General features: G+C 40.3%; 1 protein-coding gene across 5 annotated transcripts in view; it reads right to left on the bottom strand.

Moving 5' to 3' along the window:
- Positions 1 to 13490, bottom strand: part of AIG1 (androgen-induced 1) — a 292472-nt gene that overhangs the window by 148230 nt on the left and 130752 nt on the right. The window contains exon 4 of one of the 5 annotated variants that reach the window (XM_011997170.1): positions 9621 to 10756. The exons of 3 other annotated variants lie outside the window; for them this stretch is intronic. In XM_011997170.1, coding sequence (XP_011852560.1) covers positions 10751 to 10756 — 6 coding nt within the window. In that variant the 3' untranslated portion in view covers positions 9621 to 10750. Of the gene's footprint in view, positions 1 to 9620; positions 10757 to 13490 lie in introns of those variants that run through there. One more of the 5 variants, XM_011997169.1, reaches the window with a different exon arrangement.

Raw genomic sequence — 13490 nt, forward strand, 5'->3', positions numbered from 1 at the left:
CTGAACATAGTACTTGGTACACAGAAGTATCCAGAAAAGATAAATTTCCTTTCCTTTGGTTCTCTGTGCACATAAGTCACAGGGTCTGATAATTTTCAATATATCCACTATTGCTGTAGCCATTCAAGTCTCCAGGACTCTTCCAAAACAGCAACACTACCACAGGACATTGATTGGGAAGTCCTGGGGTAAACAACACCAACTTCTTTTTCATAGGCTATGAAAGAAGTTATGGGAGATACTCATGGATGAAAAATATGGACTTTCTCCCAAAGATTATATGGCCCACTTAGAAGAAATGTTGATAAGCATGCATCACATAGGGCAATACCAGCGGATGGAATACAGAACCCTCACATCTCAGAGGCTTTGTCTCCTTTCTGTAACAATAGATGTTCCTGACCTACAGTGAGGCTCTGTTCTACCCAATTATTCAAGGATCTAGACTGGCAGACTTACCAACCAACCTGGAAATAAGGGACTAGAGGATCTGTGGGAGGTGTTTATGGGCCAGATCTGCAAATTATTACATAATGTCCACTCACATTCTATTGTCTCATAATTTTCATGGCCAGACCCAACTGCAGGGGATGCTGAAAAATGTCTTCTGGTTGAGTGCCCAAGAAAAAGAGAAATGAGTATGAGGATCAGTATGCCCTAAGCAGCTGGCCTGACAGATAAGTTAATGAATTATTTTATTCAGCTTCTACTTGAGTAGTGGGAGAATACACTTAGAAAAACTTGCTCAAAAACTTCTACTAACAGTGTCTTCCAAAAGCCTTTCCATGATACAAGAAACGAATTTAACAAAGATGATTTTAAAAAGAATTAATCAGAAAAAGTTTCCTGAGCACTTCAAAGTGACTTTAGTAAGTAAAAATAATTGCTTTAAAAAGTTTTAATGTAAGAAAACATAAATTATTTTAGTTAGAAAAACAGTAAAGACTTGGATTACTGTCCTATGGAAAAAAACAATAAGCACATTTGTGTCGAGAAATGTTTGAACTTTCAAGGGATTCTCAAGAGTCATTAGCTTCAAGTTGTCTTTTCCTAAACAATGATGTCCCAGTTGCTGGATCATCAGCATACAGGTGACCCGGAAACCACACACACATTCATCACAGCCATTGTCAGCATCTCTGAGATACACAGAGAAACTTGCTAAGAGGCTGCAGACTATTATGTTTCACTATAATGATATTTCCAGAAATAAGAGGAATTACACATTAATAAAGCAATGAAACTATGCAGGTAACCATGACAACTGCTGCAAATTCAATAACATTTTATGTTCCTGAAGAGTTTTTTTTTCTTTTTTCTTTTATTGCCAGTAAGATCAGAGAAATTATGAGAAGGAACTGAGAAGCATTTATGTCTCATCTGTATGCTCAGACCTCCAAAGACGTCAAGGGTGTGCTTAGCACATTATAATACCAACTCACAGCAATCTTTGAAAATGCCCTTCTTGGTTCCTAGATGCATATTTATCTTGAGAAACAGTCAACGCCTGGAGCCCAAAGTGCAATGCCTTTAAATGACATCTGGTCAGAGAACCATTTCTCCAAGTTGAGTCCAATTTCATCTCTTTAGATAAAGTACATTCCCTTTTTTGAATCCCCTCAAAAACAATCGGCTTATCTCTAATGGCACGCCCATGGAAACTTCTGAAGGCTCTTAAATATCTACATCAGATTTCAGAAAATTTTAAAGAAAGACATATAATCTGAGTTGTGCAGCCATTTTCCAATTTATCAAATCATGGGCGGGGGTGTGTGTGTGTGTGTGTGTTGCTTTTGTTGCTTCTGATGTGCTGACAAATGAGAAGGCACAAATGGGAGATTATTTTAAAGATTCTCTCTCCTCCCCTCCAGAAATGGGCGAAACAAATAACTACTTTTTCCCATTTTTCTGCAAGTTCTCCTATGATTTCTCCTTTTTATTTATAGATTGCCATTCAGATCAATATAGAAAAGAATTATTCTGGATGACAGCACATTAAGCAGTAGAAAGAGCACCAAAGGCCATTATCATGAAGCTGGGAAAAGTTCCGAGCCAGCTAAATAAGGCCACAGGCCAGAAGCAGCACCTCTTTCACTGGGAGAAAATAGAAGGTCAGAAGGAGGCAAGGCCAGAGGGGAAAATCACCTGCCCCTCAGACACCACTTCTCAATCTGCCCTTGCTTCGGGATCAAGTAAAAGATGAAGCCATCCATCATCTTTCCCCTAAAAAAATGCCACATGACAAGATGTTTAATTGCTTTTTGTTTTCCAGGCAAGGCTCCTCTTTTCTTCTGGTGGCTTTTCTTGTCATCACTTTGGCACTCAGGAGCACCTCTGCCAGCCACTGTCCTTGTCTGGTCAGACCTCCTTGAGCCCAGGACATTGCCAGCCCTGCCTCCTTCTGGGAGTGCTCTCCTCAGCTGCCCTGCACTCCTCCTCCCTGAGATCTTCTCCCTCCCTGGCAAGGGCTCCCTCCCAGCTTCCCTGCATTGTGTCCTCCCCTGCGCTCCCTCAGGGTGGCCGGTCGCCAAGGTTCCACTCTCAGCCTTCTTCTGTTCCTTCCTAAATCCAGCCTGTGCTTGTCAACGTTTTCCCGCAGCCCTGGAGAGGGAAGCCTTCTAAAATGTTCATCTGACCCCAACTTCCCCCTGCTTAAAACTCTTCAAAAACTTCCCAAAGCTATCAAGATAACACTGAGTCACGTTTCCTTTCTTTCCCATTTCTCCAGTGTGTAAACTAATCATTGTACTCACACACAACTTAGCCTTACTTCTTGTTTCCTACAGGGTAAAACCTAAACTAGTTTTTGGTATGTAGGAGTCTCCAGGATCTGAACCCCTGCTTATTTCTCTAATCACACCTCCAGCTATGCTCCACCTTTACCTCCTCTTCCAGCTATATGTAAATATTCCGAATTCCCTAGACTCAGCATGAAATGGAAATTGCTCCCTAAATCACCATAGCCATCCTAAACTCCCACTTTCAGCCTTTACAGTGGTCCCAGAGCTCTTCACTTCTCCACCCTTCCAAGGAGCTTTAATTTCCCCTCCTTTATTGGCTGTTCTTTCTCAAGAGGAACCCAGTCAATATCCAGAACAATCCCAGACACAAGGGGTTAAATAAATATGTGTTGGGCCAATCTCCATGAATGGGTTAATCTCTTACTACGACTCCTCTTCATTCTCTGGGTGAGGCCCACTTTCTAGGGACTCCTCCATAGTAGTGCTCACAACGGGGCTTCTCCCTCTTTCCAGTGGGACTAGACAGATAAAACCTTGTTTCTTTATGGTTCTGGTCTAGAGAGCTGCAGATGTGCCTAGAGAGCCTTGGGTGCCGCTGCAGGACAGCATCAGGGACAGTGACGACAGGCAGCATGCTAGGGGCCACCTGCCGTGACGTGGAGAGATCAAGCACATGTTCAGGTTCTCCAGGGGTCCTGAGGTTACAGCATCTTGGGGGACTCCCAAAAACACAAGCCAGGCCAGAGGGACTATAGGGACCTTTAGGTTTTTATCCACACATAAACTACTCGACTTGAAATTATCCAAATAAATAGATGGATTCAAGAAATTTATAAGTCAACCCAAGTTATGATCACCTGAGAAGAGAATGTCTCATATTTAAAAACCTCAGTTTGCACAGGACTTTTCCCTGCTCATCATCATGATAGGGCAATTTGGTTTGGCTCTGTGTCCCCACCCAAATCTCATCTGGAATTGTAATCCCCATAACCCCCACAAGTCAAGGGACAGACCTCATGGGAGAGGATGGGAATCATGGGGGCAGTTTCCCCCATGCTATTCTCGTGATAGTGAGTGAGTTCTCATGAGATTTAATGGTTTTGTGAGTGTTTGACAGTTCTTCCTTCACATGCTTGCTCTTTCTCGCCTGCCGCCACGTAAGACATGCCTGCTTCCCTTTCTGCCATGATTATAAGTTTCCTGAGGCCTACCCAGCCATGCGGAACTGTAAGTCAATTAAACCTCTTTCCTTTATAAATTATCCAGTCTCCAGTAGTATTTTTATAGCCATATGAGAGTGGACTAATTCACAGGGGTAAGCAGAAAGAATCATGCCCTCATAAATCATTTGTGACTTTCTCCAGCCTCTCCCACATTTTACTGATTATACTTAAAGCAATTTATATCTCTCATCTATACTGAAATATATATCCTTTTTCTTCCCCTATTTTTTTTCCCCTATATCTTGCTGAATCATCAGGAGAAAGTTTATTTCCTCACTTTCCTCCTAAATCCCTGAAATTCTCTAACCTTCAATATGCCCTTCCATGAAATGGGATAATAATCAGGTTGTGAGGATTAAATAAACATTATCTAAAAGGACTTAGCACAGCAAGAGGGATGAATGTGATGTATGTAAGCTGTGATCATTGTCCTTCACATTCCATTTACGAGTGGTAAACAGAAGAAAATACAAGAGACAAATCTCTATTAAGGAATAGGAAAGCAGTACGTTTTACAACGAAGTTCACATATAAAGCCAGAACCATCAACTTCTTAGTTCTCCTTAAAATAAGCAGAACTGTCCTTCAGAATTGCTATGATCATTTAACAACCAATAGTTATTTTTCACTTCTAAGTGCAAGGCCCTGTTCTAGGTCATGTGGAGGATATAAAAAGAGAGCTTTGTGGAATTTACACGACAGAAGTCTATTTCTCTTCTATATATTCTCACTATTTCTCAAAAGGTCAAAGCAGCTTGCAATGAAAGGCTCAGGGTGGTGAAAATCAAGACAAAATGAAGAATCAGACAAAATATATGGTAGGAATGAAAGACAGAAAACTGTACCTGAAGCCACAGATAGGCTGGCTGTGGCTCGAGAGCACTAACCGTGTGAGAGGAGAAGTGGAAAGAGCTCTCATTAGCAGAAAGGAATGCATCACTATCAGGTGAGGCAACATGGCTTCTATTACTAAATTTTAGAAAGAGATTATTGCATGGATATGCTCATATTGAATAAAATGATAGAAAATATCTTCAGAGTGGTTTTGCAGAGCAGGCAGAAAGTGCCTGGAGCTGGACACACTTGATTTGAACCCGGGCTCTTGGTTGGATCATCATGGACAGATTCCTTAACTCCTTTGAGTCTCAGCTCCTCACCTGTGGAATGGTGGTGATGATCCCTCCCACTCAGTGGTACTTAGGGAACAAATGTGATAGCATATGGAAGTGGCAGGCCCCTAGCAGTTACTTAAAGATTTATGTATTCCACTCCCCAGATCCACCCTCTATGTGTCATCACTATTCCTTGTAAATTTATATGGACTTGAATGTTCATACAATAACTTTTTATAAAAATGGATGGATCATAGGTCATCTACTTGTACAGGTGTTTGGATATCTGTCTCCTTCACTAGATTATAAACTCACAGGGACAGGAGTTCTTTCTGTTTTGCCTGCTAGCATAAATAGTGAGGAGCACCTAGCACATAATATGTGCTCCATTGATACTGGTTATAGGAATAAAGTAAGGCTTTTTTTTTTTTTTTTTCTTGAGACAGAGTCTCACCCTGTCGCCCAGGCTGGAGTGCAGCAGTATGATCTCGGCTCATTGCAACCGCCACCTCCACGGTTCAATAGATTCCCCTGCGTCAGCCTCCTGAGTAGCTGGGACTACAGGCATGTGCCACCATGCCTGCCTAATTTTTGTATTCTTAGTAGAGATGGGGTTACACCACATTGGCCAGGCTGGTCTCGAACTCCTGACCTTAACTGATCCACCTGTCATGGCCTCCCAAAGTGCTGGGATTGCAGGCGTGAGCCACCATGCCTGGCCTAGGAAGAAAAGAAGGCATTTTTGTTGAGGACTTGTTCATTCAGTCTAAGGATGTGGCTTTTTAGTGACCAGATTGAAGCACATAGCATGACTGCAGAGGCCCTCCCGAGAGAATGGCTGCTGCTTCTTTGATGGATGCTCTCAAAGATCAACCTTAGATGTCTTGAACACTCTCAGACTCCTGAAATTAAATCTGCTTTCCCTCCAGCACCAGCACTGAAGTTAAAAGTTTAAACAATTAAGCAATTGATTTTATCACTTTTATGTTTTTTACATCTACAAGTCTTCAACTGTATGATCTACTGTTTATCATTGTAAATGCATGATAATTCAGCTTCAAAACAGAATGAGGAGAGTTTGGGAACTAGCCTCAAAAATGAATTACCACTTATATAACAAAATTATGGGAAAACGTGTTTCCAGTTCCAAATAACTGGCTCATGAACGAACTTTTGAAACCCAAAATCATTTGCACCTCAGGGTTGTCTAAAACATGCAAATGAGATACCAGAAAAGTTTTACATTTATAAATGCCATTAAGATTTTTTAAATGTAATCTAAAGTAAAATGTTTTGTGTCCTTCCTTCCCGTCCCTTTCCCTTTCTTTTCCTTCTTCCTTCTTTCCTCCTAGATTCCCACATTTCCTTCCTTTCCCATACCTTCCCATGTTCCCCAAACACAGTTTTCGAAAATCCTCTATATTCCAAGCTGCTTTGGCAGAAGAAGCTCCAAAAAAGTGTTAAGACTATGACTCACCTCATTGTAATTCTGCTTATAGGATTTATGGAAAAGTAATGAGATCCAAGAAAATAAAATAAAACTTTAAAATCCCACTGACAAGTAAGTTTTTTTCTGTAGGAAATTGAGTTATATAAAAGATGTATATTTTGTTTCATGTAACCCAGAAAAAACTCATGTCCCCTGTTAACTGCAGTCTTTAATTAGTTATAGATGATTTCACTCCATATTTTAAAGGATTAATGCTAATTGAAACTTGTAGTACACTTTTAATCTTATATTAAATATTAATATTAATTAAATTTTCCGAGAATCTTGAGATGGTGCCAGTATTTTATTGCAATAGAAACTGAGGCAAAGATACCACCCTATAACCAACCCGTTAGAGTTATGTGTGCGTGATTATGCAGATTAACTCAGGTTTGTCTCTTTGCCATAATCTCCATTCAGCTCAGATCTAGATATCACCAGGACAGCTTCCCTTACTTTGTGTTCTTCCAATAACCACATTTTTTGAACCCCAGGGATGCTTGTGAGACCAACAAATTCAAAGATCTTCAAATGTGGCTCAGAACTATGTAAGGGAGCATTAAAAAAAAAAATAGATATCCCAGATATTTATTTGTCTTATCCCAGACAGAATCCATCAGAACCTCTGAGTATGAGACCTGAGCCATCCAGGGTTGGCCAACATTAATGCAACTTCAATGGCATGGAAAGAAGAAAGCATCATCAAGACCTCTAGAAATGGGATGGCTTTCAAAGGAAAAGAGTTTTCAATGGGGATCATATCTCTTTCAAACATGTGTGCTAGTATAAATATAAATGATGATAATGTAGAAAATGTTTGAGAGTTTGCAATAAGATAGGAAAGCAAAGAGGACATCCCATCATGTTAGAATACAGGTTGAGAAAGTCCTTACCTGGGGCTTTGGAAAGAAGGCCTCTGTTCAGCTGAAGGAGCTGTGCCAGGACACTGAACGAAGATTTTTGTAAGAAAATGCTTTATAGTTTATTCCCATACACAAAAATAATCTTATATGATTCTTAAAAAAAAAAAAAACAGGACAATGAAATTCTGAATATAACTTAAAAGTGAAGATACTGTCTGATCAGACTAAATAATAAGCTCCCTACTTTTCTCATCTCTAAAATGTTTACACCAAAAGATAAATGGAAAATATTGACAGAAGAAAGCCAGTGCTGAGCACTGAGGTCAGTGGGAGAGCAAGGGCATGAGAAGTCTCAGGCATCAAAAACTCACCGGGCCCGGGCCTTGTCTTTTTATTCTGTCTCTCGACTCCTGCAATCTGTGATCCATGATATTAAATATCAGAAGTCATGGTGTTCCTTATGGTTGATGTTCTTTGTTGTACTTTCCTTTCTATTTCTCATCCTGCTATGGGCTGAATGTTTCTGTCCTTTCAAAATTCGTATGTTGAAACCCTCACCTCTAAGGTTATGGCATTAGGAGATGGCCCTTTGGGAAGTGATTAGGTCACTGGGGTGGAGTCCTCAATGAACGGGATTAGTGGGCTTTTAAAAGAGGCTCCAGAGAGATTCCTTGTTCCTTCAGCTATGTGAGGACACAGCAAGAAGCTGGAAGGCTGTAATCTGGAAGAGGATCCTCACCAGAATCCAACCATGCTGGCACCCCGCTCTTAGACTTTCCAGCCTCTAGAACTATGATAAATAAGTTTGTTGTTTATAAGCCACCCAATGTGTGCTATTCTGTTACAGCAGCCTGAATGGACTAAGATATATCTCTTCTTTATTTACGAAGCTGAGAAGTATTTCAGGAAATACATTTAAAATGACTCATATTAAAATAAGAGGGCTCTAAATTAGGGATGAGGGTTTTGAGGGAAATTGTGTTCTTCAGTTAAAAACATTTAGGTACAGAAAAAAGGATGATAGTGCAATTTAAAGCAAATCACCTTTAAGACACATCAAAAAGGATAGTAAGGTAAAATGATGAAATATTTCTGAGTTTTCTATGTCAGAACCTTGCATGCAAACTTACCAAATATAGGCAATTGGGGAAAAATTCATAAGCAAATAATTTAGCATATGATACTCAGCAAAACCTAATGAAAGATCATCAAACTTGATTTCAATATATAATAAACTACTGCATTAAAAAACTATTTTGCAAATACATTACTGTTCTTAAAATAAGTTACTATATAAAATGTGAGCAGGGGCTGGGTGTGGTAGCTCATGCATGTAATCCCAGGACTTTGGGAAAGCTGAGGCAGGAGGATCGCTTGAGGCCAGGAGTTTGAGACCAGCCTGGGAAACATAGTGAGGCCATTGTCTCTACCTTGGGAAACATAGTGAGCCCATTGTCTCTACAAAAAATAAAAAAAAAGTAGCCAGGTGTGGTGGTCCACACCTGTGGTCCCAGCTACTTGGGGGGCTGCGGCAGGAGGATCGCTGGAGCCCAGGAGTTTGAGGGTGCAGAGGGTGCAGTGAGCCATGATAGTGCCACTGTGTACTCCAGCCTGGATGACACAATGAGACTCTAAAAAAGTCTCCAAAAAATAAAAAAATTAAAAATGTGAACAGTTGTGTAAACAATTATAATCTATAACTTTGACTTTTATCTCAGTTGCATGGCTTACTTATGTAACTCTACAAAATGATGAGTCTGGAAGGCTTGAGCTTTTAAGAAGAAAAATTCATTAATTCTACTGAATCCACTTTAAATTTATAGAAATACCAAATTACTTATTGAAAAATCCCAGGCAGTGTAAAAAGGAATGTTCTGGGAAGTTGCTATTGCCGGTCTTACAGATGTATGTTTCCCAGGATTACTTTGTAGAGATTATTAGAATTTTAAAAATGAGAGTGGCCAGAAATCTTCTACAGTCTCCTTAGAGAGTTCTAGAAGGGTTAGATGGTCTTATTTATTTATTTATTTATTATTATTATTTTTTAAAGAAGTTTATTTATTTAGTAATTTTTAAAAGAAGTGTATTTGTTAAAAGAAGTATAGAGCTGGCGTAAGAGAATAGATGACTTGTACCCCGAAATCTTCTGCTGTCTCACCTTGACTGCCCCAAACTTGGACTGTCTCAGCCTTGCCAGGGTTATAGAAGGGAGGTCACAGGGAGGGAAGCTGAAGCAGCCTTCCAGTGCCACACTAACCCTGACTTCCAAATAAGGTTAAAGCACAGCTTCATGTTATACAGAGTCTGAAATGTCAGCCAACTTCACCAGCATGAGAAGTGCAATCAGGCAACATTATGCAGCAACATAAATATATCACTCAGTAAAATGGAAAACCATATAGCAACAACTGGTGTCAACATCAATTAACATGTTTAAACAGTGACAACAGTTTACTCTATGAGTGTGCATACTGAGGAAAGAAACGCCCTCCTCCTAGAGTCTAAATCATATCGATGGGTAGCTTACAAGTAAAGAGAGATACCTCTTCCTCCCATCTTTTCTCTATCCATTAACTTCATCCTCATTTGTGGCTTATCCTTCATTTTAAACTCCCATCTCTCCATTTATCATTGTATCCTTTGAGCATCAACCTCTCCTTCAGCAAATGTTTTTTAAAAGTCACCTAAAAGAAACAACAGTGGTATGCCAATGTTTTCCATTACCTAATTTTTCCAACCTGTTACAAAATGCAACTAATAAAATCAAGAGTGAGTATCATTCCTTAAGGAGGTTAAAAATTCATGTTCATCCAATACCAAATGACGGGGTAATTTTTGACAATGCTGCGGATACCCTTCTGTACATCACTTGTGAAATGGCACTCCTTGAAGGCCTGTATTTCATCAACTTGGCAAAACTTCATTTCAAGGTCATTTCCAAATGCCCTTCTTGTGCAGAGCAGCATGCATGGCACCAGGTCAATCCTTTAGTCATTGCTGGAGCAAGCTTTCTGTGGAGCAGCAGCCTGCTTCAAAGTCAGATGGGCATTTGAAAAGCATGCCAAGAAAACTTTAAGCTTTGAAATGCTGCAGAAGGAAAGGTCGCAACATCTTTTAATTGCTTTCTCTCCCCGCAGAAGGTTGCTTTTCATATTTTTATGCAAATATTACAGACCTACCCAGTGTGAAAAACAGGTTAAAAAATGTGGTAAGTGATTTTGTGCATATGTCTTCAATTGAGCAGAGTGTCGAGTGCCAAACTTCAACCAAGCTGATCATACTGCAGTTCTGTGTAAAAGCCCAAAGTGGTGGAATCTAGTTGCTATAGCTGCAAATTAAACAAATAAATGAGACACCATGGAATGCAGCAAAATATCTGTGGTCTGATTAGTTCATATTTGCCATATGTGTGAATATGAGCAGTCAAATTCTGAGTTTAAGCAAAGATCTTTCGAATAGGTATAACGAAGGGGGAATTCTTAACAATAAATAAGGAAGATTTGAATTCTCTGTCCAAGGATAAGTAACTTACATTTTATATCAGTTTTAAAGGAATTTCATTACTTTTTTTTGTTAGGAGTACAAATTCAGTGTTGCTAAAAATATAAGATTTCTACCGGGGCAGTTTTCTTTGAAACTTTAGATTGAGATTGACACTAACTTGCTAGTTATTATACGGTAATAAGTTAAAATCTTTAGCTCTTGGGAGGCTTTACTTTTGTTTACATTAACTTTGTTTAATTTTATTTATTGGGCCTGCTGTGTGGCAGGCACTGTGCTCTGTACTTGTGAGGACAACCGCATGAATCCCACAACACACTCTACGTTTCCTATGAGTAGAGCTCAGTAGAGAAATTGAAGAAGACCATTTGAACACAGAATTCCATTCTGACTAACCTCTTAAATCATTTACACCAAACTGTCTTCACAGAATAATAAAACCAGAGAAAACTCGAAAGGTTATCCGGTTCAGGCCCCTTTCAAATGTCTGCATTCATTAGAAGTGCAGCCTAAGGAAATGAAGTGGCTCTTTTTGGGTTAAACTGGTGTGGGAAAAAGAACAGAGTAAAAAAGACATATTAGTATGTACGTAGTGATGGCAGAGGGTAGGTATCAGAAGGAATGTCTACTAACAATGGTCTGTTTATCCCAGCACATGGAGATAGCAGCAATATCAGCAGCAGCACCTGGATATACAGGATCATTAGCTATATTATCAGAGCCAATGAACTAATGTACTTGATAAGGATGAAATGAGTTGCATAAAGGGGAAATGTTTCTACCAATCTGGGCTACTTATTACAGCAAGGTTTACACATATCTGAATTAGACCATTACCTGTAAGCTCAGTTCCTGCATATAGATACAGAGATGGTAAAAACAATAGGAGAAAATCATCCTTGCTTGGATGAAAAGGAAAATAATAAAAAATGCCAGGAATGTTTATCAGTGACTTAATGAAATATGTTTGGTGAAATATAATGATAATTTAAATTCAGCAGCATCTCTAACTAGATGTTTACAAGGCTCCATGGAGAAAGGCCCCACGGCACACAGGTACAGAGAGGGCAGCTCTTGAGTGGTCCAGTCCAAGACTGGCTGCTCATAGGCTGTGAGCGCTTGGGCAAGTTATTAGGCTGGACACTTGGAGGCCATCAGATATAGCTGTGCCATTTGTTTGAAATAAGAATATGGATCCTGAAAATTATAAATCAATCAGCTTGACAAGGGTGCTATAAGGTTCTACAACGAATCACTGAAAGGCTAAAATGGCTCACTGAAGGATGTAGAAAATTCAATGATCATAGGTACCGGCTTAGGTTCACTTAGAGAAAATAATTTTATTTCCTTTCCAGAAAGTGTTACTAGACTTGGAGAATAAGGAAATGTGATAGAGGTTCGTTCGCTCAACCATTCATTCATGCATTCCTTCAAAGAACATTTCTGAGACCTATTATGTGCCAAGCACTGAGCCAGATAATGGAATATGCAGAGGATGCTAAGACCATCTGCCTGCCCCCAAAGGACACCAACTTCCAAAAAATGTAGCAACAAACTACCAATACAGCACAGCAGATGCTACAGGAGAGGTACCTGCTGTGTAAAGAGGGTCATAAATAAGGGATAGGCATGGGAGAAGCAATGCACGCATGAGCAAGTGATGTAATGGGAGAGGTGATGCATGTATGAGCACACTAGGATAAGAAGCAGAGTTCTGAATGGTAGAAAAGGGCTCTATACCCACTCAGTTCGGGAGCGCAGTGTGCAGGGGCTGTGACAGTGTGGCTGGAGTGCTGTGTTAGCCACAGGTTAAAGGGGACAGGGAGGATGCTGAGGACCTCCTGTACAAGCTGCACCTCAAGAAGAGGCATAAATGGGCTCAGGGAAGTCAGCCAGCACCTCAGTATCCCTCAAGAACCAGGCAGTTTGGGGACTAATTCAGTAGATCAGATTCAGAATCAAAGGGTCATGAAAAATGTATGAGATTGAATTTTCTTTTTTTTTTTTTTTTTTTTTTTGAGACGGAGTCTCGCTCTGTCGCCAGGCTGGAGTGCAGTGGCACAATCTCGGCTCACTGCAACCTTCACCTCCTGGGTTCAAGCGATTCTCCTGCCTCAGCCTCCCGAGTAGCTGGGACTACAGGCATGTGCCACCATGCCCAGTGAATTTTTGTATTTTTAGTAGAGACAGGGTTTCACCGTGTCGGCCAGGATGGTCTCGATCTTTTGACCTTGTGATCCGCCTGCCTCGGCCTCCCAAAGTGCTGGAACTACAGGCATGAGCCATCGCACTTGGCTGAGATTGAATATTTTCTATTGGGGGTTGCCACACTCTTGTCCTGGCTTCTCTTTAGCTGACCGTCTTTCAACAAGACACGAATAAAGAAGTATAAAGATAAGATGAGGATGGGAGGCCATCAACACATTCTTGCTATCTCCATGATCTGGAGAAAGGTAAACTTGGAAGTAACATGAAAAAAGGACTGGTGAAGAAAGAGGGCAGAGGACAGGAGATGAGAGATGAGGCTGCTGCCTCAGTTCAGCTGAGAGATGACCAAATCT

The sequence above is a fragment of the Mandrillus leucophaeus genome, unplaced genomic scaffold, assembly GCF_000951045.1.
Source record: "Mandrillus leucophaeus isolate KB7577 unplaced genomic scaffold, Mleu.le_1.0 Scaffold531, whole genome shotgun sequence".
Classification (NCBI taxonomy): Eukaryota; Metazoa; Chordata; class Mammalia; order Primates; family Cercopithecidae; genus Mandrillus; species Mandrillus leucophaeus.